General features: G+C 39.0%; 1 protein-coding gene across 3 annotated transcripts in view; it reads right to left on the bottom strand.

Annotated features, from left to right (window-relative positions):
* Positions 1-26,893, bottom strand: part of LOC109403193 (putative phospholipase B-like lamina ancestor) — a 65,092-nt gene that overhangs the window by 8,123 nt on the left and 30,076 nt on the right. The window contains exons 2-3 of one of the 3 annotated variants that reach the window (XM_029878858.2): positions 15,537-15,760; positions 761-1,551 (exon numbers count right to left, since the gene is read on the bottom strand). In XM_029878858.2, coding sequence (XP_029734718.2) covers positions 761-870 — 110 coding nt within the window. In that variant the 5' untranslated portion in view covers positions 871-1,551; positions 15,537-15,760. Of the gene's footprint in view, positions 1-760; positions 1,552-2,561; positions 2,891-15,536; positions 15,761-26,893 lie in introns of those variants that run through there. The other 2 variants (XM_029878857.2, XM_029878859.2) reach the window with 2 other exon arrangements.

Below are 26,893 nucleotides of genomic sequence, written 5' to 3'. Positions count from 1 at the left end.
TTGACCATCCTGGGCTACTTGGCATATTTTGGAACAGGAAGTCAGCTTTCTACAATAGAAGCACATTATTCAAAAACAGTGCAATATGTCCTAGTTGAATTTTTGGCGTTCATTATAATCAATCATAAAAACATCACTTTGTTGAAGCTCCGTTTCTCGCGAACGTCTTGAAAATCTTTCCTTTTTAGCCGAAAAGGCTATCCAAAAACTACAATGACACTTATGTCAACTTTGCGAATACTGACAGTATGTTGACCTAATCTTTTAGAGACACAGTAAATGTTTCGCCTTTCGGTATAAAATTTATTTGAGAAAATATCTGAAATAGTAAAAAAAAAACTGAAAAATCCAACAAATTTCCATTTAAATCCATTACGTTAGATGAACAGTTTACCATCACGTTAGATCACCAGTTTGCCAATTATCAGCAAAAATAATTTGGTGTTCAACTTTCTAACACAATGTAATTGCCGAATACAATGTTGGATTGCAGAAGTTCGTCTTTTTAAATTGCCAGATGCAATTGACTATGACAACATAATTATCAGATAGCATCCATTCAGCTTCTTATCTTTTTAACAGAAAGGTAATAGAACGTAATTCCGGCAAATCATTTTCATGATAAGAAAACTTCGTTGGTAACGGAGATTACAATTAGTACTGTTATTCAGAGATGATATAAATTTTTCACCTGATAACCATCCAATCTTGGTATCTGTTTGTATTTCGATTAATAATCTTAAAAAAATGTTCAACTCACCTATCCATATCGGCGATGAAGAATGCCCCGAACGCCAGCATAAAAGCACCTGCAAGAATGTAGGTACTTATCCGCGTTTTGTACCACGATGCACCGACTACTTTCAACATGATAGCTATTTTGGCTAGAACTTCTGAACACAATAAGGTGTAATCAACTAAACGATTCTTCTCTCTTTTTCTCGCTCGCACAGAAAACACTAGTTTCGTTAAGAATTAAAGCTACTTTCTCTCACAGATACACTCTTCTTCGCGCCTTCCTCTTCGACAAACTGCAACTGCACTCTTCTCGCTCGCGTAGTGTAGATTCAATTGTAGGGACGGATCACAATTTGAACTTTCGTCGAACTTAACTTAACCGCCAGTTGCACCGCGAGGCGGAGTGGCGGGAGCTAGGCCTGGCTGTTATAGTTGAGGTCGGAGATCACCAGACCCAAGCCGATGAACAGATGCAGCAGAATCGTGGAGACTTCGAAGTATCGGTAGCAAAACTGAGTGGCCAATCCTGCCGGGGCCAGGCCTTCTCGGACGCTCTGGGCTGCCTTGCGGGACGCCAAGTTGTACGGAGCAGAACTCCCGTCGACTACTCTCATTGGAATGCGTTTGCGGAGCGGTGAATGCCCGGGAGCAAATGAATGGTGATGCTGGTGGCTAGAGGGACCGTTTCCGCACGGTACTGCTGTGATGTTTTCCGAGTGGACACCAGGATGACGATGGTTCTGATGGGGTCAAAGGTGTAGGAAGCTCCGACGGCTCCGATACTTTGTGGGATGGTTCCGACGACGTGTTTTCCTGGAAATGATAAGAAATTGCGACTGAGTCAGTGGCACGGTTGATGATTTCAAATTTGTTCGATAAAAAGTGACGATAATGGCAAAACATTAAAAGAATTTGCCATCAATGTTGATGACAGTGAAGGTGCTAAGTGGTGGTTAGATACCGAAGATATTATATCAGCACGCAGGCCAATAGAGGATGCGTTAAAAAGTACACATGCTGAAAAATAACTTTCAAATAATGAGTCGTCGGGAAGAAACACCTATAGTAAATACTTTCCACACTCAGTGATCCCCAACAGGCAGTTTGCAATCCTAATGCATTAACAAAAATCTACGATGTTTCTTTAAAAAACAGTACATAACATGACCATCAGATAGCTCGAAAGCTTCTTAAAAAGCTCTTTAGAGTAACATCGCCGAAGAAGACTGTGTTGACCAGTTTTTGACTACAACCCCCCAATTCAGGTCAACACTCGCGAGTTTCTACGTTTGGCTTGAATTCTGCAGAACGAATATTGTCCTTGAAACTCCAAGTATTTGGAAACCACTGTTTTTGAAGTGTCCTCCATAAGGTGTTTGCCTCGTGCTCGCAACCGCATCACGATAATTTACGATAACACTAAGGGTAAACACAGCACGGTAGATGGCGAAATATAGCAACAGTCACAGAGCAAACTACACGATTGCAACAACGACAACGAGGCTCGTAGAAGAATGGCTCACCCCACTTAGCCGTCTACGGACGATGTAGTTTCGCGTATGACTCATTTGCCACCCACTAGCACTAGCTGATCACGGGATTCCCTCTCTAGTCGACCTCTAAATCGATCGCGTCCCAATTTAACATCTTAAAACATTCCACCTACACGTGCCACGCCAATCCGGCGCCATCCCGTTTTGGCAACGAATGATATCGTACTGCAGCAGCAGCAGTGCTGATGCTGATAAGAAATCAATAACATGCGCTTTCGCCACACAATACAGCACACTTGCCGAACGCCCTGCCCTAGTTCTGATACCCACCTTGACAACGAAACACCCGCCGCGATCGTAAATACGTTGATTGGTTTTCAAAAAGCTGGCGGACACCGGCGACGATTCGATATGGTTTGGCGCTTGCGTAACTTACTAAATGCACTGCCGACAACGGCTATGGACAAATTCGCGTGACACTTTCGAGCGTCGAATACCTCCGCACGGTAGGTCACTTCCGCGCGCACGCTGATCCAATCCACACACAACGGGGATATGATATAAGGCTGATGGAATTGTACTGTAGGTAGAGTAGACTTTTCGCTTCGAGAGCCCGGATTGCTTCGAACTGTTCGCTGGTGCGGTTTAAAATGAACTGAGTGGAGGTGCCACCGCGAAGCCAACCAACACGCGTTGGTTGTGGCGATAAGCTGTTCGAGTCGAGTCGAGAAGCCGGTTGATCGTGTTGTGGTGGATGCTCACCAATACCTGCAGTTGGGCAGCTGTGCGCTTATCTTCGGCGTCTGAAACAGTGTGTTTGTTGGGTTTTGAAATGAACATGGCAAGGCATAAATCACGAACATCCCATTGTGATGATGCTCGATGCTTCTTCTATCTGGAAACGTTGGGATTTGTTCTAGAAAAAAGAGATAGGAAATCAAACCTATGCTATTTCCGGTAGTTTTGTTCTCTGCATCATCACGAAATTTTCAAGACTTACCATTTGGATGAATATAGGCATAATCTCGAAGCTATTCGTTACAATTTGCATTCAATGATCAGTTTTCAGAAAATTAAAAAAGAAATAAAAAAAACACGTATTCTTTTCTTTTGGCTTACATCCCTAACGTGAAATTATTGTTCTATGACAAATTTAACTGAATACCAACTGTACAAGCAACATACTAGTCAAAAGATCCGTGGAAGTTCGTCATTAAACCAAAATAAAGCTATTCAGGTTCTCTTAAAACCTCTCCAAAACTAATTGGACTTTAAAACTTTGCTCTGATAACAGCTTTATTTGTCATTCATTCATATTTACATTTGTACATGTGGCACATTGTGGCAGGTATACTTTGTTTCATGAAAAGCCATAGAAATTTCCAGAACGAAACGAATCTCGCATTAGCCAGAGGTTGATGTTATCCGGAACTCCTATGCGTCTTATGATACCCTCAGGATTTCGTGTATAATCAAAAGGGTTTTCATAGTTAATCAAGACCAATTAGAGCTAGACTTGGAATACATAGTGGGAATACATAGTGGAAATACATGATCTTCCGGCACGAATTCTTGCCTGATGCCACCAAACAGTCTATCTAATCCAGTATCCGATTTGAGACAAGGGCGTAGCCAGGGGGGGGCAGGGGGGGGCCGTGGCCCCCCCCTGACCCAGCAACTATATTCTAACTTAACCGAAAAACTTAGATGATCATAGCTGTTTTTGACTAGTAAAAATAAAATTCTCCTGCATCCTCGTGTTTTTTTTAATGTGTGCAGATATTCCTTCGGAAATTCTTGGAGGAATATCTTCAAAAATTCTTGAGGGTATTCCTTCGAAAATATCTGGAGGAATTCCTGAAGGAATTCCATCAAAAATTCCTGAAGGAATCCCATCGCAAATTCCTGGAAGAATTCCATCGGGAATTCCTGAAGGAATTCCTTCGGAAATCCCTGAAAAAAAATCCTTCGGAACTTCCTGAAGGATTCCTTCGGAAATTCCTGGAGCAATTCCTTCGGAAATTCCTGGAGGAATTCCTTCGGAAATTCCCGGAGGAATTCCTTCGGAAATTCCTTGGGCAGTTCCTTGGGAAAATCTTGGATGAATACCTTTGGAGATTCCTGGAGGAATTCTTTCAGAAATCCATAGAGAAATTCGTGAGGAAATGCTTAGGTGAATTCCTTACGAAATTCCTAGACAAAATAATTCCAAACTTCCTGTAGAAATGCTTTTGGAAATTCCTGGAGGAATTACTTCGAAAATTGATGGACGAATGTCATTGAAAATTCCTGGAGGAATTCCTTCGGAAAGTCGTGGAGGATTTTTTTTTCGGAAATACTTTTTGGATTACTTTTGGATATTCTTGCAGGAATTCCTTCGGAAATTCCTAGCGGAATTCCTGGAGGAATTCCTTCAGAAATTTCGGGAGGAATTCCTTCAGAAATTTCGGGAGGAATTCCTTCAGAAATTTCGGAAGGAATTCCTTCGGAAATTACTGGACGAATTTCATTGGAAATTCCAGGAGGAATTCCTTCGGAAATTCCTGCAATAATTTCTTCGGCAATTACTGGAGGAATTCCTTCGGAAATTGCTGGACGAATTCTTTTGGAAATTCCTGGAGGAATTCCTTCGGAAATTCCTGGAGGATTTTTTTTCGGAAATTCTTTTTAGATTTTTTTTTGAAATTCCTGGAGGAATTCCGTCGGAAATTCCTAGCACAATTCCTTCGGAAAATCCTGAAGGAATTCTTTCGCAAATTCCGGGAGGAATTCCTTCGGAAATTCCATTAGGAATTCCTTCAATTGATTGATTGATTTGTCTTTATTAAAGAGACTTTCACACCCCTTCAAAAAATTCCTGAAGGAATTCTTTCAGAAATTTCGGGAGGAATTCCTTCGGCAATTGCTCGACGAATTCCTTTGGAGATTCCCGGAGGAATTCATTCGGAAATTCCAGCAGAAATTCCTTTAGGAATTCCTGGAGGAATTCTTTCGGAAATTCCTGAAGGAATTCCATCGGAAATTGCTGGACGAATTCCATTGGAAATTCCTGGAGGAATTCCTTCCAAAATTCTTGGAGGAATCCCTTCGCAAAATCCTGAAAGAATTCCTTCGGAAACTTCTGGAGAAATTCCATCGGAAATTCCTGAAGGACTTCGTTCGGAAATTACTGGAGGAATTCCATCGAAAATTCCTTGGCGAGTTCCTTCGAAAAATCTTGGATGAATACTTTCAGAAATTTCTGAAGGAATTCTTTCAGAAATTCCGGGATGAATTCCTTCGGAAATTGCTGGACGCATTCCTTTGGAGATTCCTGGAGGAATTCATTTGGAAATTCCTGAAGGAATCCGTTCGGAAATTCCTGAAGGAATTCCTTCGGAAATATCTGGGGAAATTCCTTGGGGAGTTCCCTCGAAAAATCTTGGATGAATACCTCCGGAAATTTCTGGAGGAATTCTTTCAGAAATCTATAGAGAAATTCCTGAGAAAATCCTTGGATAAATTCCTTAGGACATTCCTGAAAAAAAAAATATTCTGAACTTCTTAGAGGAATGCTTTTTATGATTCCTGGAGGAATTCCTTCGGAAATTACTGGACTGAATTCCTTTGGAAATTCCAGAAGGAATTCCTTCGGAAATTGCTGGAATAATTTCATCGGAAATTACTGGAAGAATTCCTTCGGAAATTCCTGGAGGTATTCTTTCGGAAATTCCTGGAGGAATTCCTTCAGAAATTCCTGGAGGCATTCCTTCGGAAATTCCTGGAGAAATTTTTCTGGAAAGTCTTTTTTGAATTTTATTTTTGGAAATTCCAAGAGGAATTCCCTCGAAAATTCATGGAGGAATTCCTTTACAAATTCCGTTAGGAATTTCTTCAACAATTTCTGGAGGAATTCTTTCGGAAATTCCTGGAGGAACTCCTCCGGAAATTGCTGGACGAAGATTCATGGAGGAATTTGTTTAGGATAGAGACGAACCAGCCAAGGGCTGAAAGTCTCTTTAATAAAGACAAATCAATCAATCAATCAATGGAGGAATTCCTACGGAAATTCCTGCAGGAATTCTTACGGAAATTCTTTGGGGAATTTCTTCGGAAATTCCTGGAGAAATCCCTCCGGAATCTTTTGGATGCATTCCTTCTGAAATTCGTGGAGCAATTATTTCGGACATTCCTGAAGGAATTCCTTCGGAAATTCCTGGAGGAACTCCTCCGGAAATTGCTGGACGAAGATTCATGGAGGAATTTGTTTAGGATAGAGACGAACCAGCCAAGGGCTGAAAGTCTCTTTAATAAAGACAAATCAATCAATCAATCAATGGAGGAATTCCTACGGAAATTCCTGCAGGAATTCTTACGGAAATTCTTTGGGGAATTTCTTCGGAAATTCCTGGAGAAATCCCTCCGGAATCTTTTGGATGCATTCCTTCTGAAATTCGTGGAGCAATTATTTCGGACATTCCTGAAGGAATTCCTTCGGAAATTCTTGGAGGAATTTCTTTAAAAATTCCCGAAGGAATTTCATTGGAAATTCCTGGAGGAATTCCTTTGAAAATTCCTTCGGAAATTCCTGGAGAAACTCTTTTGGAAATTCCTGAAGGATTTTTTTGGAAATTCCAGGAAGAATTCCTTCAGAAATTCCAGGAGAAATTGTGTCGCAAATTCCTGGAGAAATTCCTTTAGAAATTTCCAAAGGAATTTCTCCATGAATTTCCGATGTAATTCCACCAGGAACTTTGCGAAGGAATTCCTTCAGGATTTTCCAAATAAATTCCTCCAAGAATTTCCATGGCAATTCCTCCAGGAATTTCTGAGGGAAATCCTTCAGGATCTTCCGGAGAAATTCCTCCAGGAAATTTCAGAAAAATTCCTCCACAAATTTCTGGAGGAATTACTCTAGGAATTTCCGAAGGAATTCCTCCAGGAATTTCCAAAGGAATTCTTCCAGGAATTTTCAAGGGAATTCCTCTTGGAATTTTCAAAGGATTTCCTCCTGGAATTTCCAAAGGAATTCCTTCATGAATGTCCGAAGAAATCCCTCCATGAATTTTCGAAGGAATTTCTCCATGAATTGCCGAACAAATTCCTCCAGGTATTTTGCCAAGGAATTTCTAAAGGATTTTCCGAAGGAATGACTCCATAAATTTGCGAAGGAATTCCTCCAGAAATTTTCCGACGGAATTCCTCTAAGAATTTCCGAAGAAATTCCTCGAGGAATTTCCGTAGAAAATCTTCTAGGAATTTTCAAAGGAATTCCACTTGGAATTTTTAAAGGATGTCCTCTTGGAATTTCCGAAGGAATTCCTCCATGAATGTCCGAAGGAATTCCTCCATGAATTTCCGAATGAATTCCTCCAGGAATTTGGCGAAGGAATTTCTAAAGAATTCTCCGAAGGAATTCCTCCATGAATTTCCTAAGGAATTCCTCCAGGAATTTTGCGAAGGAAATCCTAAAGCATTTTCCGAAGGAGTTCCTCCATGAATTTCCGAAGGAATTGCTCCAGAAATTTTCAGATTGAATTCATTCACGAATATCTGAAGAAATTCCTCCACGAATTTTCAAAGGAATTCTTTCAGGAATTTCCTAAGAAATTCCTCCATGAATTTCCGGATGAATTTCTTCAGAAATTTCCGGAGGAAATCCTCCAGGAATTTTCGAAGGAAATCCTCTAGGAAGTTTCAAAAAAACTCCTTCTGCAATTTCCGAAGGAATTCCTCCTGAAATTTCCGAAGGAATTCCTTCATAAATTTTCGAAGGAATTCCTTCAGGAATTTCCGAAGGAAATCTTCCAGCAATTTCCGAAGGAATTCATCCTGGAATTTTTGAGGGGATTCCTGCAGTAAATTCCGGTGGAATTCCTCCAGGGATTTTCAAAGGAATTTCTCCTGGAATTTTCAAAGGATTTCCTGCCGGAATTTCCGAAGGAATTCTTTCATGAATGTCCGAAGGGATTCCACCAGAAATTTTCGAAAGAATTTCTCCAGGAATTCCTTCACGAATTTCCGAAGGAGTTCCTCCATAAATTTCAGAAGGAATTCCTCCAGGACTATTGCGAAGGAATCGCTCAAGGATTTTCTGAAGGAATTCCTCCATGAATTTCCGAAGGAATTCCTCCAGAAATTTCAGGAAGGAATTTCTCCAGGTATTTCCGAAGGAATTACTCCAGGAATTTCCGAAGAAATTCCTCCAGGAATTCCCGAAGGAAATCCTCCACGAATTCTCGAAGAAATTCCTCCAAGAATTTCCGAGGGAATTTCTCCAGGATTTTCCCGAAGAATTCCTCCATGAGTTTCCGGAGGAGTTTGTCCAGGAATTTCCGTAGGAATTCCTCCAGGAATTTCCAAAGAAATCCCTCCCGGAATTTCCAAAACAAATTCTTATGGATTTGCCTTTAAATACCTCCAAAAATTTCCGAATGAATTCCTTCAAAAATTTTTGACGGTTGTTCTCAAAAAGTTTCCTTAGGATTTTCTCACATAATCCCCAAACGTGTTTCTGAAGGAATGTTTGAAGAAGTTTCTCAAGTTTTCGTAGGAGTTCCGCAATACATTTTTGAATGAATTTCTTGAGGAATTTCCGAAGAAACTTCTCAAGGATATTTCTCAGGAATTCCTTGAGAAATTTCGTAAAGATTTATAAAAAAAAAACCGAAAAAATTCCTCAACGAACTTATCAACAATTTCTCACGAAATTTCCGAAGGTATTCCATAAGACATTTCAGACATATGTCAAAAAAATTTCCAAACGAACTCCTTTAACAATTTCCGAATTTTCCTTATTAAGGCATTTTTAAAGGAATTCTTCAAAGAATTTCCGAATAAGTTCCTCTAGGAAATAAAAAATCACAAAAAGCATTTCTTCAGGAATTTCCGAAATATTTTTTCAAGGAAGTTTTGAAAGATTTTTAAAGAAATTCCTTATGGAATTCCAGAAGGGATATCTCATGAGACTTTTAGTGGAATTTTTTTAATATTTTCGAAAGAATTGCTTCTGGAATTTGGAAAGGAATTCTCACAGAAATTTCCGGATGAATTCCTCCAAGAATTTTTAAAGGTATTCCTCAAGGAATTTTCGGAAGAATTCCTCCCGAAAATCGGAGGATGGAGTTCCGCAAGGAATATTCTAAATCTATTTCAAAGAAATTCCTCAAGGAATTCCCGAAGAATCTTCTAAAGGAAATCGTAGAAGAACTCTCGAATGAATGTCTTATGGAATTTCTCAAGGAGCTTTAGAAATGAAGGCATTCCTCAAGAAATTTCTGAAGAATTTGTCATGGAATTTCCGGTAGAATTTCTCAAGGATTTTCGTAATAAATTCCAGAAATTGTTTTTATTTGATTCCTCTAAAAATTTCCGATTGCATTCCTCTAGCAACTTCCAAAGATATTCCTCCAGGAATTTCCAAAGGAATTCCTTAATAAATTTTCAAAAAAAAATTTCCGGTAATTCCGAAGGAATTCATTAAAGGATTTTTCGAAGAAATTTCTCCAAAACTTTCTTAGGGTATTGCTCAAGGAAAGGAATCTTAGTTTGATTGGAATTTTTGAAAGAATTCCCGGAGAAATTTTCTGGAGCTTCTCAAACGGATTTCTGGTGGAATTAAGAATGATATTTGTAAATAATTACTGGGGAAATTCTCAAAAGAATGTATGGTGAAATTTGTAATAAAACTTCTGGAGGAATTATTGAAGAAATTTCTGAAGGTATTCCATAAGACATTTCAGACATATGTCAAAAAAATTTCCAAACGAACTCCTTTAACAATTTCCGAATTTTCCTTATTAAGGCATTTTTAAAGGAATTCTTCAAAGAATTTCCGAATAAGTTCCTCTAGGAAATAAAAAATCACAAAAAGCATTTCTTCAGGAATTTCCGAAATATTTTTTCAAGGAAGTTTTGAAAGATTTTTAAAGAAATTCCTTATGGAATTCCAGAAGGGATATCTCATGAGACTTTTGGTGGAATTTTTTTAATATTTTCGAAAGAATTGCTTCTGGAATTTGGAAAGGAATTCTCACAGAAATTTCCGGATGAATTCCTCCAAGAATTTTTAAAGGTATTCCTCAAGGAATTTTCGGAAGAATTCCTCCCGAAAATCGGAGGATGGAGTTCCGCAAGGAATATTCTAAATCTATTTCAAAGAAATTCCTCAAGGAATTCCCGAAGAATCTTCTAAAGGAAATCGTAGAAGAACTCTCGAATGAATGTCTTATGGAATTTCTCAAGGAGCTTTAGAAATGAAGGCATTCCTCAAGAAATTTCTGAAGAATTTGTCATGGAATTTCCGGTAGAATTTCTCAAGGATTTTCGTAATAAATTCCAGAAATTGTTTTTATTTGATTCCTCTAAAAATTTCCGATTGCATTCCTCTAGCAACTTCCAAAGATATTCCTCCAGGAATTTCCAAAGGAATTCCTTAATAAATTTTCAAAAAAAAATTTCCGGTAATTCCGAAGGAATTCATTAAAGGATTTTTCGAAGAAATTTCTCCAAAACTTTCTTAGGGTATTGCTCAAGGAAAGGAATCTTAGTTTGATTGGAATTTTTGAAAGAATTCCCGGAGAAATTTTCTGGAGCTTCTCAAACGGATTTCTGGTGGAATTAAGAATGATATTTGTAAATAATTACTGGGGAAATTCTCAAAAGAATGTATGAAGAAATTTGTAATAAAACTTCTGGAGGAATTATTGAAGAAATTTCTGAAGGTATTCCCAACGAAATTACTGCAAGTTTTCCGAAGGTAATTTCTGCTGGAATATCTACATTAAAATAACCTGGAAAAATATTAAAGAAATTTCTGGAGGAACTGCTGGAAAAATTCAAATTCATGATGGCATTTGTTAAGAAATTCCTGAAGCAACATCTTGAGGAATTCCTCAGGATTATAATCATATATGATTTTTCCATTGAACCATGCCTGTTAATGACCCATATTTCATACTTCACTTTTATTTTATTTTTTAATGATGAAGTATTTGAACTCCTTGTTACTGCAAAGTGGTTTTCAGTGTAAGGGTGCTCGCCCCCCCCTGGCCAAAAAGCTGGCTACGCCCTTGATTTGAGATAACTTTGCATAGAACTTTAAGAACAACTTACAGTGATGCCATTTCTTCCCAGCGTTCACACACAGTCAGATGTCACTGTGGTCCGAAATAGTTCATGCGACGTTTGTGTAGATAACATGGGGCCAGCTTAAAGTGTCTTCGCCGATATGCGATCGCTCCCGGGAGCTATGAAGAAATTCTCAGAAGGAGGAATTCTGACCGACGATTGAAAAGTACAGCGCTCACCAGCAGACGAGCGAAAACGGCCTCCGACTCATTCATTTGGCCACCTCCAAATATATGACCATACGTAGCACCTATTTCCAACACAGCCCCCCTTATCGTTACACCTGCAGATCACCACAGCAGACGCAATCTCAAATCAACCACGTTCTGATTGACGGGCGGCACTTCTCCGACATTATTGACGTCAGGACCTATCGTAGCTCCAACATCGACTCCGACCACTATCTGGTGATTGTTAAACTGTGCCCAAAACATTCCGTCATCAACAATGTACGGTACCGGCGACCGCCACGGTACAACCTTGAGCGACTAAGACAACCGGATGTCACCTCAGCTTACGCTCAGAATCTCGAGGCCGTGTTGCCAGACGAGGGCAAGCTCGATGAGGCCCCTCTAGAGGACTGCTGAAGTAAAGTGAAAGCAGCTATCAACGACGCAGTCGAGAGCACCATTGGGTACGTGGAACGGAATCGACGGAACGAATGGTTCGACGAAGAGTGCAGAACGGTTTTGGAGGAGAAGAACGCAGCGGGGGCGGTAATGCTGCAGCAAGGGACCCGACAGAACGTGTAACGTTACAAACAGAAGCGAAAACAACAGACCCGCCTCTTTCGGGAGAAAAAGCGCCGCCTGGAAGAAGCGGAGTGTGAAGAAATGGAAACGCTGTACCGTTCCCAAGAAACACGGAAGTTCTACCAGATGCTCAACTCATCCCGCTTGGCTTCGTGCCATGAGCCGAAATGTGGAGAGATAAGGATGGAATGGGGGTCTCTTAACGGACGGATGTGAGGTGCTCGAAAGATGGAAGCAGCACTTCGATCAGCACCTGAACGGCGTGGAGAACGTAGGCACGGGAGCCCACGGCAACGGAAGAAACGACGACGCCAGTGAAGCGGAGGACGGAAATAAACCAACTCCCACGCTGAGGGAAGTTAAGGATGCCATTCACCAGCTCAAAACCAACAAAGCAGCTGGTAAGGATGGTATCGCAGCTGAACTCATCAAGATAGGCCCAGAAAAGTTGGCCACCTATCTGCACCGGCTGAAAGTCAGAACTTGGGAAACCGAACAGCTACTGGAGGAGTGGAAGGAATGGGGTAATCTGCCCCATTCACAAGAAAGGCGACCATTTGGAATGTGAGAACTTCAGACCGATCACTATTTTGAATGCTTTCTACAAAGTGCTATCCTAGATCATCTTCCGTCATCTGTCACCTAAAATTATTGAGTTCGTGGGAAGTTATAAAGCCGGCTTCATCGACGGTCAGCCGACAACGTACCAGATCTTCAATGTACGGTAAATCGTCCGGAAATACCTTGAATACCAGGTCCCAACGCATCACCTGTTCATCGACTTCAAAGTGGCATACGACAGTATCGACCGTGCAGAGCTATGGGGAATTATTGACAAAAACAGCTGACTAGAAGATTAAAGCAACGATGGACGGTGTACAACACAGAGTAAGGGTCTCGGGTGGACTATCTTGTTGATTCGAATCTCGCCTACTCTTCAACATCGCTCTGGAAGGTGTGATGCAATGAGCCGGGCTCAACAGCCGGGGAACGATTTTTACAAAATCCGGTCAATTTGTTGGCTTTGCGGACGACATGAAAGTTATCGTCAGAACATTTGGAACGGTGACAGAGCTGTACACCCGCCTGAAACTCGAAGCAGCAAAGGTCGGACTGGTGGTGAATGCCTCAAAAACAAAGTACACCAGCGCCTACCAGCGTAGGCGGAACCGAACAAGACCGAATCCGTCTGGGTAGTAATGCTACGATAGACGGGGATACCTTCGAGGTGGTGGAGGAATTCGTCCACTTCGGATCCTTACTGACGGCCAACAATAACGTGAGTCGTGAAAATCGAAGGCACATCATCAGCGAAAGTCGGGCCTACTACGGGCTCCAGAAGAAGCTGCGGTCTAAAAAGAATCACCCACGCACCAAATGCACCATTTACAAAACGCTGATATGACCGGTGGTTCTCTACGGACACGAGACCTGAACAATGCTCGAGGAGGACATACACGCATTCGAAGTATTCGAGCGTCCGTCGGGTGCATATTTGGCGGTGTGCTAGAGAATGGTATGTGGCAGCGAAGAGTGAATTACGAGCTCACTGCACCCTACGACGAACCCAGCATCCGGAAGGTCCAAGAACATAGTTTATTCAGTTTATTCAAGAAATTTAGCAAGTTGGCGCCTTAAGATCTACAAGCGTAATCGATGGATTGCTCTTACGTTACTGATAATACAACATCCTACAGGTCCATGCAGTCATGGAGTGTTAGTATTCAAAGACGGTCTAGGACATCCAAAAACTTTCGCGAGTAAAGACCTGACGAGCTACAAGCCTAATCAAGTAATTGTTTTTTACATTTCTTATACGGTGTAATATCCTACAGGTCCATTGGGCAAAGTTCTGTAGAAACGTAGTTTTCAACCAGTTCCTACCATTGTAGGACCTCCAAGAGCTTCCACGAGTAAAGACCATAAAAGATGCATAAGCGTGATCAATGGGTTTTTGATCTATTAGTGATGCGGTGTAACGTCCTACTGGTCCATGGAGCATAGCTTTGTAGAGGACTACTTTAAAACGATCTTCTAGGTCATCCGAGAACTTCCGTGGGTAAAAGCCTTAAGATCTACAAGCGTAACCAATAGATGGTCGTTACATTACTGATGCGGTATAACTTCCTACAGGCCAGTACAGCATAGTTTTGTAGAGAATATAGAAATGTTATGAGCCTTTCATCAATATTCGCATGGGGGACTGTTACGGGAGTAATGCGGAAAATATAATCGAAATGAAATTAGATATGTTGAAATGACATTTTCAGCACTGATTATAACTACAACTTCCAATTCCATAACTTACAAAAATCGGTTTTTCACACGGTTTTGCTTGGATGGATTGATCTCAAAACGAAGTTTCTCGAATGGCATAAACGGTCTGTAACGGTTGTGCAACCTAATCTTGGAAGACAGGTATTAGCTTTACAGTAAAAGTTCGCACTCATCTGCAGCGATTTCAACTGTTGTTGGTGCCCAACCACGCATAGAAATGATGTAGAATAGGATGCTAAAGTGGAGGCGATATGCGTACACTTTACACGCGGTTAAATGGAAGCATGTGCGTATATGGCCTCCACTTTAGCATCCTATTCTACATCATATGAGACTTCGTGTTGGCTGGGTGGTCTTCAATACTTCAGGAAGTTCTTTGATTACTACAACAATGCGAAAGGTGATTCTGAATTCCGTGATTGTTTGCCATATTTCGTCTCTTTCATCATGATATGAGTCATAACTTTAAATATATACCTATGATCAATATTTTACAACGCATTACATTCAGCTGAAGTTTAGGTTTGCAATATCAATGTTTGAAGGAAATAATTTGATGTGTTTTTTTCCTCGCATCACTGTGTGCCCAGTGTCTAGTGTTAAGTTTCATTGAATTACCATCTTCATTGTCTTTGCCCTTTAAAGTGCATTTCTTAATTGTCCAGCACAAAAATGGAAGCAAAACTCAACCTAGGCGCCAACAATCTGAACTATACCTTTCCAACAAAATACCTTTCGAAACATTGTTTACGATCTCGATCGCTGCCAGAGATCAGCAATGCAAAAATTCGCAAAAGTTGAACGTCACATTCTTCATCCAGAAGCCAGCCAGCCAGCCAACCAACGGTGGAATGCATCATCAGGAAAAATGTTAATTGACCCCGGCGATCCGGCTAATGAATCGCCAATATTGCTCCAAGTGGTTCTGGATTCCACAGACGATCGACGTCGAAGATCAAGAGCACTTGAGAATTCATCCGCAAAATAAATGACCGCATCTCGTACCTACTCAAGTTGCTGTTTGTTTTCCGTTTTTCCATCACATGATACAGTATACCCTTATTTCGTCTCAACTTAAAGAGAGTTCGATCTTTAAAATTAGAATACCGAATCGACATCAGGTGCGACACAACAAAGGGAATTGCGACTCGGGCTTTCAAATCCTCACCTTCAAAGTCCGTGTTCGTGTACGAAGGGTGGCCTGGGCAGTCCCACACACTGACTGACTGCAACGCTTACAAACTATATTTTATTTCCCGTCGTCCGGAAGCAGCTGCAGAACTCGTGTCAACCCATTGAAAACCGGATGTTGTTCGAGTGGGTCCAGCCGGGTGAATTCACCGGCAGTGGGCGGATGTTGTTGCGTCGGTCGGTTGCGAAGGTGCCGAACTGCTGGAAGGAAACAAATTCGAGAGGGAAGAATGGGAAAATGCGTTAGTTTGGATGCTTAACACTGATTCATAAGTCGGTTTTCCGATCGATGGGGGGTTCGAAAATAAGGAAATAAATTAACCTGATGTAAGTGTCGAGTGAGAGCATGTAGCTTTGGGGAAAATGTAAGCGTGTAAGTTTATTGATTGATTTCTGCAAGGGCGTTACGATATGCGGGAAACTTTCACGTGTTGTGGTGATTAATTATCGGCCTTCGCATTTCAAACGCACTGGAAACCGAAATACTCAACTGAGGGTTAAACCAGTCAATAACACTTATTTTCAAAATAAATTGATATTCATGAACGTATATTAACGAGCAAAATCATTGATGTTCTGATTTCGGAATCGTGCTCTAGAAGTTTTAAAATAAAATAGTTTCTGAGTAAAAAACTTTGTTTGAAATTGCTATATTTGGCTTGAATAAAAAGCTGAATAAAACATTTAAATATACTTTTCCCATAAAAGTGATGACAGTAGCGTTATCAGTGAGTTTACGGGACGATCTGTTTTTTTTTTTTTACAAAATTTCCATATAATAGTGGAGGAATGTTATTTGACCAATGAGAAAAATACTATTAAAGAATATTTTTCAACGTATATTTGAAATACCTGTAGATGATAGGAAGTAACAGCTTTATCAGATCACGGTTTTGAAAAATGATATGAATGAAGTATTAAAGTTTCAGGAAGATTATATCCTGGCTATTGCTATGGGTACTAAAAAAAACTCTGGTAAACCCTGTGATCTTAAGAACCCTTTGAGAAGGGATTAGGGTTTCCTTTGTTTATGGATTAGGGTCTAGATTTATTTTGGGATTTGCTCGGATTTCTTCCGAAATTCCACCACGACTATCCACTTTCATTTTTTCATTTAATTCTTACACAGTTTTCTACAGGAGTTCTTCCTAAAGATTTTCTAGGAATATTTACCAAAAATTATTGAAAATTGGAGAATGCAGAATGTTGATGAATCTACTAAGTTTCCCATTTTCCCATGTACGTTACGACGTAATAGCAAATATGGTATATGCCAGTAAAGAACAACATAAGGCCTGTACTCGAAAAAAGCACTACAGAAAATAGTGTATTACTTTTGATTGAACGCATCCAAACAGCTGAGTTTTGAAACAGTTGCTGTATAGTATGTGGAGATGATGCCATGAAAATTTCATAAAAGTCGGTACAGCATTAGCGAAGATATCTCAGATGCAACAAAATGAGAGTTTTGGAATTTTATGCAACACTGTAAAAAAATATTTTGGCTTTAACTTTGCTGTTAGTTTTTAATAACGTCTGAAAACTTTACTGTAGGTTCCTGACCTAATACATATTGAGTGAAAAAAATTTCATCTGAATCGGTTCGGCACTTTTTTCTAGAAATCAAAACTTAACCCGCGTTAGAGTAAATTTAGGCATTTTTCAACAATCCTAAAGTCCGTGTGCACTTAGGACATACTGCAACGATTCTTATCAAAATTTGACAGCGTTAAACTATTATATTGAACTGTTCTCAGTCAAATTTTGAGCTGTTTAAGTTTAACACTTTTAAAGTTTGAATACTTTGAATGTCACAATAAAAAAATGTTTGATTATTGCGACATTTGGTGACATAAGCGTAGCCAGTAAACTGCTCTTGGAGAAGTTTTCGACGATCAATGGCACTTTTTACTTATTCAACGGTCTCATTTCGTATACAGCATGGAGCAATGAGGTCATATACATTCACAAATATTTGTTCTACAAATTTAGCCTTTAGAGAAAGGAACTTTAAATCGATTCCCAGAATAAATCTTGGCAGTAATCTAAAATAAATCCTGGAAAATTCTAGCAAATATCTCGAAAGCTACACCTGAAAGAATATTCTAAGGAAGTTTCTGGGAGAAACTCCGAGAGAAATCTCAAGAGAATCTTGCGAGAGCTGTTAAGAAATATCCCGGGACAAACTCATGTAGAAATCCCGGGAGGAACGTCGGAAATAATGGCGAAAAATTATCCAGAAGGTATCCCGGGAGACAAAGCTCGCGACAAAATCTGATCTCGCTTTGGACTCTGGGAGCAATACCTGTGGAAGATATTCTGCAAGATTCCTTCAGTCAAAATCGGTCGTAATTAAGGAATGTTGGAAAATTCTCAAATTTCAATGAAATTGCTCTCAGAAATGCACACGCAAAAAAATCCGTTCCGATATACGTGAATTCCCAGTCACGGCAACGGGAACAAACGGGAACTATGCATAGCAACCATAACAACAATAAGAAATGTACACCGTGAACTAGAGTTCACGTTTTCTAGAACGACCATATTGACAGCTGGAACTAGTTCCAGTTCACGGTGTATATTTGCTTGTTCTCATATTTGCGTTTGTTTGTTCACGTTCATCAGAACGGATTTCTGAGCGTGCAGTAATCTTGACAAAATGCTGGTAGGAACCGAAAGAACCTCTGGGAGGAATTAAAAGATAGATACTAAGCTTTTGAAGAGGTAGCTATAAAATATTTTCAGAAAGAAGTTCTAACTGAATTTCTGGAGAAATCATTGAGGAGAAATATCTAATTAAATAACATCTCCCAGATTCAATCGCGTCAACATGGATTTTGCAGCGCCTTATCGGTATCGCCAGCTTGTCGAAAAAATCGGCTTGATCAAAGAGCCTTTCCTCTAGCACGGTTGCTCAGATTCCTGCGTCCTTTCCTTCGTCCCTTTCTTCCTACTTTGTATCTTTCTATCTACTTTCTCTATACTCTCTTCTCTTCATATACATTACAAGTATGTTCATAGCTATCGCTAGATCTAGAAACAGATTGAAAATAAACAAGCCATTTTCCTTCCTCTTCCAACTTCCAATCTATCCATATAACACCTATAAGTTATGCAACCGAGCAAACTGTGCCGCTTCACAGTAAGACCGGAACAAATCTAATTTTCTTCTTTTGTCACTTTGCTCAATGACTCAAGGGGGGCGGTGAAGTTGATGAAAAATAACCCAAACTTGTGGACAAAATTATCAAACTCTTCGGATTTGCTAAGATTTTTTTTTTCGGCGACTCTACTTTCACTTAAAAAATTTTTAATTTCTTGAATAATTTATTAGAGTCCCCCCTCAAAATGTCGAATTTCGTTCAAAATTGCCCCCTCGGTGACAAAAGAGAAAATCGAAATTTGTGTCAGCCTAATCTTAACACAACCAATCACTTTGTGCCTGGCATCCATGCATCAATGCGTGAATTTGTGCCAAAAAAATTTCCCACCAACACTCCGACATCCGCATGAGCTTGTGCAGATGCAGTGAACTCCGCGGTTTGTTGGCAACAGGTGATTGCATAGTCATTTCTCTCCCTATTCCCACATTGACCTGCAACCTGACGTAGCAGGCGCTATTGTCGCCTAAAATTAGAAGATCATCAATACTCACACATTGAAGATTCCAAGCAGCTATCATAGGTTCCTTGTGTAAGTGTAGCTGGTCTGTTGATACTGGAGTAGCATCTACGGGCGGTCGATCAATTTTTTTTATTTAATTTTTCATACGACCTTATGAATCATCTTAAGCCTACAAACAACAATCTATACCAAGATATTTATACATTGTAAGGTTGTCTTAGATGTCAAAAACAAATCCCCGCCTTCTCAAATTCCTTTGGAATTTTACTTCCTCTCCGTTTCCTCACAAACTAAACATCATGCTCAACCTTACAATATATAAAAACCTTGATCCATACATAAAGGAACAGAGATAGGTGTTTTTGTATCTAAATTATAGATTCAGATCATTCTGTAAAGGTACGATACATGGTATATGTATAGTTTCAAACAATAATATGTGCAGTAAATACTGGCTAAACATTAAATTAAAGGGTTTGTAAATGGCTCCCTTTTGTTATGTTGTATTGTTTTACGTTACATAAACCATATACTATACTGATATCTTATCATTTTGCTTCTGTTAATGGTTTCTTAGGCTTTCTAGCAAAACGAGCCTAAAAATGAAGCTAAGTAGAATTCTGTTCGATAGGTCGGACTAGAAGCTATCAAGTTCATCATTATTAAAACGCGCTTTGAAAATTTTCCAGAATAGCTTGTATAAACTCTTCAGTCTTGGTAGTCTCTAATTGCATTAACAGTTCCCAGACAACCAGTAATCGTATAAGATGTTCCATAAGATGATAAAGTGGAGGCCATATGCGTGCATGCCCCCATTTAGGCACATGTAAAATGTACGCATATCGCCTCCACTTTAACATCTTATACGATGACTGGTTGACTGGGTTGAAGCTTAGGCTCCCATGCCCCACCAGCGAGATAACTGGGTTTTGCAAACTAAGCATTATTTGTGGCAACACTTTGAGCGGCATGATGGAACTATGCCGAGCGCGCTAAGTGTTATTAGACCACTAATGTACCGTCTACCCTCGTTGGTTTGACCGCATGTAATCTGAACACTTCTTAGTTTGACCCCCTCTAATCTGCACATCATTCAAACTAAAAATGGTTCAAACGTCATTCTGCTAATGGAACGTTGTGAAACGGAACGCAGAACCAAAACAAAACACCAAATCAGGTTGCCAGTAGTGTATTTTTCGATGCTAACAGAGTTGTTAGACGTTCAAATTAAAAATGAACCCCGTTGGTTTGCATAAGGTGTCTTTCAAACCAACGGGGGTAGACGGTAGTTGCATGAAGTGGGTAACGAGGTAAATAAGTAACATTACAGCGTGCTTAACTATTATTGCAATATTTGAGACACCTGTTTGGCTAAAGCTTGAAATACATAACAAACATTAATTAGATTAACTCGTGAGACTTTCAAGCTCGATTCAAATATAAGCTATGTGTTTCAGACTTAACAAGCGAACCCACAGACGAACTAGCAGGCGAACCTATATTAGAAGTGGTTTCAGTGTCCAGTCCTTCGTCTAGTCCATATGCTAAAGATAGCTCTGTATGAAAGATAAATTTCGTCAATCGCATTTGATTCGATTGTGGTCGAAGACAAGTTCAAAACAAGGAAAGAAAGAAAACTCCCCTGAAACCTAATAGAAAGAGGTTCATGTTGAACCTCATCCATTGATTTACGGTAATCAGAACTAGGTATGCATCTTTCTATGGAATGACCTACATTCGCATTCCTTTCATCGCACTCTACCCAAGCAACACACATGTTATATATAAGTTACGACAGCGCAAGTTTTGGTTGTATAGAAGTTTATTTTACGTAATTTTAACATTGTGTTGAAATAACGTAAAATAAACTTCTATACAACCAAAACTTGCGCTGTCGTAACTTATATATAACATGTGTGTTACTTGGGTACATACCTTTCTCGCCTTACCTCTTGGACTTGCAGTCTTTGGCGGTCCTTAGGGCACCTGGTTTGTAACTTATTAACGTTGAACTTTTCGTCATTGAAATCATCGTCATCATCAAACATTTGAAAGCAGTTTTTTCGTTCAAAACAAAAGTTTTTGCTATGAAAATATATTCACTGTACTCCACATGAGGAATATAATGCAGTGAATATATTTTCATGATCCTAGATTTGATTTGCGGCGAGAAAACTGCTTTTTATTTTCCGAAAAATGATGACGGATGCTTGAGCCTTAATGCATTTTATTGAATTTGAATTGAAGTTTAAACTTATTTCATTTGCCTTTTCTTTGCTTCCAAAAGTCACGAACATCAAGAAAACAAAGCACGGAGAAAATCTTAGATTGAAAAAACATATTTAAAAATACACGGAAAAAATAATATCTCGGAAAAGTGAATAATTCAAACGTAAGAAAAACAGTATAATAATATATTTTTACATAAAAATCTGATGTAAATGTACAGTAGGTAAAATGTGCAAAGCTTTTAGTGAACAATTTCATTACAATAAATTTTATTGTAGCTGGAACACTGCATGATACAGCAATGGTTTTCACTAAACATCCTATGGTTAGTTTTTATCCGGAATGCAACGCCCAGTGGCACAGCCGAAAACTTTTGCTGGCAGCTGTGACGGGAATCGAACCCGCGCTCCTCAGGACGATACAGCTAAATACATGGTGACATTAGCCGCACGAGTACAAAAACAGGGGAGGGGAGCGGAAATGGTGTTCCGAAAAGGGGCTGACAAAATCGGGTCACTTATGTAGTATTGCACATAGATGCTTTCCAGATTTTACCACTATCTGAAATACTGATTGTTGAATTGGTGATACAATTTTCAAATAAAACTGTAGCTCTCCCAGCAACAGGTTGAACCTCCTCCCAAGTATTAATACTGTCTCTTTTGGCGGTTCACAGAAGAGGAAAAGTTTAAGGTAATTTGATACGACAGTGTGTGAACATGGCAACAAGAACAAGTATGTCTGCCTTGCTCGCTAACACTCGCCAGACTTGTCTCCAACCGGTCAAAACAAAAGGAATCAGCGAAATTAGAAGTCGTAGCGTCTACGGGTTCAGGGCTGTGGTCCCTGCAGTGGTGGTAGAGGACGGTGCACCAATATGCACCGATTGAGCTTTTGCAGCAGTTCTATTTTCTAAATCGATTTTACTGGGGTTAAAATCTGAGAAGACGATCACGCTGACATTCATAGTTTCTTTACCACGGTTTCCATTGGACGAAGAGGATGCACATATGTTCTTATGGATTCGTATATCTACATAAAGTAAAGGCGTGGATTTTGTAGTCGTCTTAGAACATTTAGACCTCGTTCATAATTTTGTTCCAGTCCATACGTAGTCCACGCTGTTTGCACCATTTGATTGCAGAAATGGAGAATTGATCATTTCACCATACAAAAATACAGCTCACTACTTTCAGTCTAGAACTTCACTGGTAGAGCGCCCTATTGAAAGTTAATAGACGAAGATTCCCCAATTTTGACTATTTCCCAACGGGTTTGTTTTTGAGTACTCTACCCTACCGTTATATCACGAATATCAAATTTGATCTACTCGTGTGGTGTCGTCGGCTCTGGCCTCTTCTCATATGTAGTCTAAACGGTTTCTGACGAAGTCGAAGTGCCGCATCGGCACACGCGACGCCAAAACCAAATGAGTTTGTAGGGCGATAAAAGCTGTTCTGGAATGATCTTCTGGCCAGAACGTTAAACAAAACGGGCGGGATCCCTCCCGACCCGACCCAACAACGGCGACGGACGGCTCCACACAGTCCAGTTGCCCAATGCAAGCGTAGACACACAGGCAGGCAGACCACACCAATTGCTTTGTAAGCTGAAAATTCTACACAGGCAGGCAGGCAGACAAGTGAACCGCGACGATCAAGAGACGATCGCATTTATGGATTGTTTGTTTAGAAACACTTGTGTTGACATTTTAGCATTCGCGTGCGCACGTCCAACGGATGTTTCTGCTTTGATCAGACACCATGTGCCGGCTGCTGGTAAGGATATTTGGCCTAACTCGAGAAGTCCGCTGGGCGGTAGCCAAGACGGCTCCGTAACTTGATCGCTGTTTTGAGTTATCGTCAGCTGTAGTATACGATATTTTATAGTGGCGTCTGGTGCAATGGAAAGGAGATCAATGAACCGCACGATAAAAAAATGCATGATATTTCTTTTGTTAAATTTTATAAAGGTCTTACCTAAAATAAGTGGAAGTATTTGTCTATTTGTTATTTTTTTCCCTAATTGCTCATATGCACTAATTTATCGAATGCATTAGTGTTGGGAGCACCACCTTTGCACGGAAAAACACCTATTGACAGCAGCTTTCATCTTATAGCAGCTTCAATGCTGTGAAATAGATTTATTTATTCACTAATTATAACCTAATTACAATATTTTCGAACTTACATTTAAGTGTATACATCCGCACTTCACAAAGGTATTCTACTTCCAACTGTTCGCTAAACTACTGACTTCTCGGCTCTTCGTATTTGACCAGTGATGCCAGTTTCACTAAAATACCGCTCCAACAATAAGAGTAAAACGATCCCTAGAGAAATTCATAAAAAAAAATCGAATTTGATCCATAGAAAAAAGGAAAACGATTCAAAAAACGGAGGAAATGATCCATAAACATTTGGAAACGATTCATAAACCTACTGTGTCAATTTTACCGAAAAGTCGTCCCTTGTTTTATTGGATCCATATTTCCAGAATTCTTTATGGACCATTCTCAAATTTTCCAAAGATCATTTTCTAAATTTTATGGTTCGTTTGCATATTGTCTATGGATTATTTTTATTTTTTATTGATCGTTTCCTATTTTTGATGTACAGGGGTGGCCAAAATGTTTGGGATAGGCAACTTTTTTTCTCCCACAAAAAAAAATCAACATGCTGTAACTTTTCATAGAGTGCATCCAAAAATCTCAAATTTTGGCTGTTTATCAACCTGTTATATGTGCATCATTGGTACAAATTTGGGCTCGATTGAATAATTTTTCGCGAAGTTAGAACCGTTCGGTAAAACACTTTTTTGAGCTGTCATATCTCGAAAACCAGTGAACCGAATTGAATGAATTTTTTAACGTTTATCAACAATATATTGATACTTAATACAACGTTATAAAATGTAATATTTTCTCCCGGCGAATTAAGTTATACCAGTTTGAAATTTTTACCCATATAGAGGAAAATAAGACAAATTTACAATACCTCACAAAAATTGCTAAATGTGGTTGTTGCCGCTGGCCACACTGCTACACGCCGTCTGATTTCTTGTGCTGTGTCAGTTAATCTGTAAAAACGATATAACCGCGTGACTACCGATTTTGACATACATATGAAGAGGCAAAAGAAGAGAAAACTAACGCGACCATGAGATAGCAAATCATGGTCAGAAAGTGCTCATATTATTACTAATTTGTTAAAGCCTAATAATTTGATAAAATATTCCTAATCAGTTGAAATAACCCATTGGCATGCAAAGAGTAACAAATCTGCAGAATATCTATAGTTTCAATGCTAACTAATGAATTGTTTACAGTTATCTAATTGAATAAAAGATCGTGTACAGAACATGATCTGTGAAGTACTGAACAGAAATCCATCAAAAGTGAGGTTAAAACATAAATATCTTAAATACTAGCAGAATCATAATTTAACCATTATTTACAGTTAAATTAGATTAGCCTAATCATTTGTTGCATCGGGAACACGAGAATGAAATTTTCCTAAACAAAACACCGAACGTGTAAGTTATTATTAAGTGTATATTATAATATCCTAATTGATGAATATATTTACATGTTTGCAGTTTAAAGCTGCATAACACCAGTACAACATTTGTGTGTATGATATGTGCTGCTGACAACCCGGTGCCGACAGGCGTTCTCAACTTGTTCTCCCCACTGTTTAATCTAAATAGGCTCTAATACAGGGCTGCCCAACGTACGGCCCGCGGGCCGGATCCGGCCCTCGAGGACATTTTGTGCGGCCCGCGGCACGATTGGATAAAAATAATAGAATTTAGTGCGAGATATTATTATGAATATTTTCCTTTTTCAATGGAAATGTATTTTAATAATTTTAAAAAATAAAATGTCTTTTTAGATTATATTTTGTAAAATTTTTAAAAGATTTAAAAATATGCAAGCATTTGGTTTGAGTGTCCTACAGAATTGAAGTAAAAGATTCTTAACAATAAAATAATGCGTAATGTGAAAATTCGCTTGATAAGATAGTAAAACAAAATGGAAAGATTACGATATTAACTTAATTTAGGAAAAACATGAAAAATTTAATCACAATTTTTGAAGTTTTCATAGATTTTTTTGTGCCATTGAATAGCTCTGTCTGGTACTACATTGAAACATGTTATTGAAACTTCCTAAATACTTTGTCAAGCTCCAATATTCTGTAAGAAATCAAAAAACCTTTCAAATTTCATTAGAAACATTAAACTACAAAAAAGTTCTTTTCTTTTATCTAGCCATGCTCAGAAAAGATTGTTCGCTACCTAGCGAATTCTATCATATCTATCATTTCATTATCCACTTTGATCTCTACTCCCTTATACTATGAGTAGAAAGAGACCGATATAGCCACAAAATCATCAAGTTAAAAAATAATGTATTATTAACGATTTTTTATTTCTGGCTCGTCGACTGGTATGCAGTTTCACCAGTGGCCCGCGGCCGAAAAAGGTTGGGCAAGCCTGCTCTAATATATCTGATTGAAGATAACTTGAGAACAGAAGTGGAAAATCTTTGGACATCAACACAAAAATTTATTGACATTGACGTAAAAATATTACATTTTTTCGAGAAAAATCTAAAAAGTGTCAATCTATGATAACTTTTTACAACGTTCAAAAAGTATCTATGTTTTAATAGTTTGTGAAGCATTTGTATATTGTTAGTGTACGTTCAAAATTTCATACAATTCGGTTCATTGGTTTCCGAGATATGACATCTCAAAAATGAGTTGTCCAAAAATAAGTGTTTTACTCGAACGGATCTAGCTTTTCGAAAGATTAATCAATCAAGCCCAAATTTGTACCAATGATGCGCATATAATAGGTTGACAAACAGTCAAAATTTGAAATTTTTTGGTGCTCTCTATGAAAATTTATAGCATGTTGAACTTTTTTTGTGAGAGAAAAAAAAGTTGCCTATCCCAAACAGTTTGGCCATCCCCTATATCATTCAAGGGATCGTTTCAGCTATTTTATGAAGCAGTTTATAATATTCTGGAATTTTTGATGATAATTCTTACAAATTTAAGGGACCATTCGACAATTTTTCGTGGATTTAAATAACTGCTTTATGATTTTCTGGTATGCTTCTATGGAAAATTGAAAATATATCAGGATCATTTGGCAATTTCATGGATTGCATGGATGATTCATGGCTTTTATATGCAAAAGAATATCTTCCCGCGCTGTAATTGATCTAATAATGTAAAGTACATCCAAAACGTGTACATTGGAAATGGCCAATCACAGAGTATAAACTACGAATTTTACGATGCCTCTAATTCCCTAGAAGTCGAACTTATCAATCACAATACGCAAAAATCTACGCATATTGTAAAATTCAAAAAAATAAATAAAATAGCACACTTCCCTTCCTGGCGATAAACTATTGACAAACAAGATTACCGTCCAAACAATGACTCGCGCCAAAACTCCCCTCACGGC

The sequence above is a fragment of the Aedes albopictus genome, chromosome 2, assembly GCF_035046485.1.
Source record: "Aedes albopictus strain Foshan chromosome 2, AalbF5, whole genome shotgun sequence".
Lineage (NCBI taxonomy): Eukaryota > Metazoa > Arthropoda > Insecta > Diptera > Culicidae > Aedes > Aedes albopictus.
This window is presented reverse-complemented; position numbering and strand designations above follow the sequence as displayed.